This window comes from Micromys minutus (genome assembly GCF_963924665.1).
Source record: "Micromys minutus genome assembly, chromosome: 30".
NCBI classification, from domain to species: Eukaryota; Metazoa; Chordata; class Mammalia; order Rodentia; family Muridae; genus Micromys; species Micromys minutus.
Window position 1 is genome coordinate 29253975 of NC_137965.1, and position 3086 is coordinate 29257060.

General features: G+C 31.8%; 1 protein-coding gene across 1 annotated transcript; it reads right to left on the bottom strand.

The window, feature by feature from the left end:
- Positions 1 to 1355: 1355 nt before the first annotated feature.
- Positions 1356 to 2273, bottom strand: LOC308439722 (vomeronasal type-1 receptor 4-like; the record flags this gene model as incomplete). The annotated part of the gene is made up of 1 exon (XM_080941666.1): positions 1356 to 2273. One exon carries the CDS (start codon positions 2271 to 2273, stop codon positions 1356 to 1358), a length of 918 nt encoding a protein of 305 aa, XP_080797792.1.
- Positions 2274 to 3086: the final 813 nt, after the last annotated feature.

Below are 3086 nucleotides of genomic sequence, written 5' to 3' on the forward strand. Positions count from 1 at the left end.
TAGACATAGAGATTAGGCAAGTGTTCTAAACTCTCAGAAGCAATTACATTTTTATAATCTTCTCCACCAGAATCAAAATTAAATTGACAACTTTGAGTACAGAATATAACTATTGTTTACATTTCTGTATAAATTGTGGATGATCTCCTTACCTGATAAATAATATTACATTTATATGTCTACATTTAGATGCTGAAACTGAAGTTAAACTTAGAGTCTTTTGCATATTTACATAGAGATATTATAGGGTAGGATCTACATGAAGAGGAACATGAGAACTATTTACTCTTTGTTAGGATAGTATGACTTAATTTATTCTTTCTCATTTAATCAATCAATAAATTAAACAATCAATTAACCATTTTTATAAATATGCTGTGATTCTATTTTTACACTGGTAGAATCATAATCCATTTCATATTTAAAATATTCAATATTTGATTTATGTATTCATCAATATGTCAGAGAAATTCCTATCTCACTAATGCAATATGTGGATCAGCACTGGTTCTTGATAGATAAATATATTTTATGGCATTATATGGGGTTTTTATATATAGGTCTTAGAGTGGAACAGCTAGATGAAATAATACTTCAATTTTTCACATTGTGAGAGACTACAAAACTGGTATTAATAATGGCTATATCAACATACTCACATCTCTTTGGATGAAGCTAGCATTAACATTATTTCAAATGAGATAAAAAAAGAACAACAAAGGCATTATACTGTTTAATAGTTCTAATGATGAAAATCTCTCAATAATGCATTAGCAATAAAGCTAAAAACATGTCAAAGAAACTATTCATTTTGAAATGTTTCAGTAAATGTTAAAAGATATAATCCTATTTTTATAACCCTGCCCTGAAAATAGCAACTATAATGGGGAAAGAGCCTCACTTAAAACAAATTTCTGGTCATCTATAGTTTAATTTTCCTTGTTGTTAGAATGATGGATTCACAGATTGTCTATGAAATACCTAGCACCAACCTACCCTTACAGAATGAAATTCACAAGGTCAAAAAACAAAACAAAACAAAACAAAACAAAACAAAACAGTTTTTTTTCCCCTGGCTCTGTTTCACATCAAATGAACAAATGGAAGATTCTCAAAAGTAGAAGGGGTCATCATAAAATGATTAGCCTCATGTAGGTTAATGATTATACCAGCTAACCAACTCCAATACTCATGTTTGCTAACCTTAATAATTAAAATGTCCTTTGATTTAATACTTTTTATTGATTTTTATTTAAAGTGTGAATTAACGATTTCACTTGCATAAAAATCAATTTTACTTGAATTGCAAATCAATTAAAATATATCATTCAAATACCTAAATAATATTAATAATATTAAGAGATTTTATTCCATATGCATATCAAACTGAATCTGGGCATACAAGAGTAATGGCTCATAATGACAAAGGGTGCAAAGGATGGAAAACACAGAGAAGTGAGGCGAGTGATGTTCACCAGCCACCAATTGTGATTATATGGAAGAGCAATGCAACCTTGTAAGACAGAGGAGAGCATATAAAATGCTAGAAATGTACACACCAATACTAGTATCTTCTGCATGGCTCTGGATTCTGGTGATATTCTGCTGGAAACAGGACTGCTGTGGATGTGTTGAACCCTCTTCTTGTGTCTGTACAGAATGATAATCATTGAGCCACTGGACCAGGCTATGAGCACAGAAAAGAAGATTTCAGGGCACACAACCAATGCTATATAGAGTGAGCCACTGATATCATCTCCCCCTCTAGTTGAACAGTACTCAAAGTCTCGGATTCTTGTTGTGTTTTTGCTATTCCTTTTTCCAAGTATGTACACACATAAAATAAAATTTATAATTATCGACAAGACCCATAAAAATGAAATAAAGCAGCCAGTGTACTTTGCTGTTTTAGCTTTTCGATCCCTACAAGAGAATTTCTTGTGACTAATGGTGATTGCCTGGAAGACACTCAAGAAACAGGTGATGGTAATGGATGCACTCCGGCCAACTCTTTGAATAGAGAAAAGCAATTCACATCCAAAATTATTTAAAAAGTGCTTTAACCCAAAAGCTGCCAATGTGACAGGCACTCCTTGAACAAGAATTATCAAAGCAGTTGATGCCAGTAGGTGCATGAGAATCAAATCTGTAGGCTTTAATGTAAATTCTATGCAGTAGATTATATAGTAGATAAGAAGACAGATATTTCCTAGAATTCCAATTGTAATTTGTAACAAGAAAATGATTTTGATTATTATATTCCAAAATTCCATTCTTTCATAGGACATGATTTTCTTTAGATTATAGCCATAATCATTTTTCTGATCAAAATAAATGAAAAGTATTAATAATCTAATGAGCTACAGAGATGCTAAATCAGAGGGTCCTAAAAGCTCAGGAACAACATGTATTCTTAGATTTCATTCTGTACTCTGTGTTCTATAACAATACTTTCTTGGAGTTTTTAAAAATAGCAATCATAATACATAGCTACAATCCAATTTTGGAAGATTGCTGGAGATTTCAGGACACACATTTGAAATGGCAGATGCCTTCACAATTAAAGAATATAGAGCATTATGGATAAGACTACTTGGCCTGAGAGAAACAATAAAACTAGTAAACAAATACTAGTAAGCATTATTCAGGACTGTACAAATATACGTCTCTTTTCTTTTTATGGTATATAGGAAGTTAATTTTTATGAAAATAGTAGCTTCAAGCATATCATAACCTTATATGATAGCAACTTGTAAATAATGGTACCACATGTGGGAGAGTTCAGTTTTCAAATACCTTCTGAGTTCAGTGTAGAGAATTAGGACACACTATTATGGAAAATACCAGGTGATCAATGTCCAGCACAGTGTGAGAGCACTCTATTGCTCAGATCTGTGAGATCACTGGGTGTAATTTGGTCATTTCTCTCAATAGCCATAGGATCTGCACACAAGATTACAGTGTGGGCACAATGGTCACATCCACTAAATTTCAATATTCTCACTTGTAAACATTCACTTTTAAAATATTGGAAATAGTTAAGTTTAAAATGGAAAATATAAGTTTTAGTTAAGAGTAAAAATAGC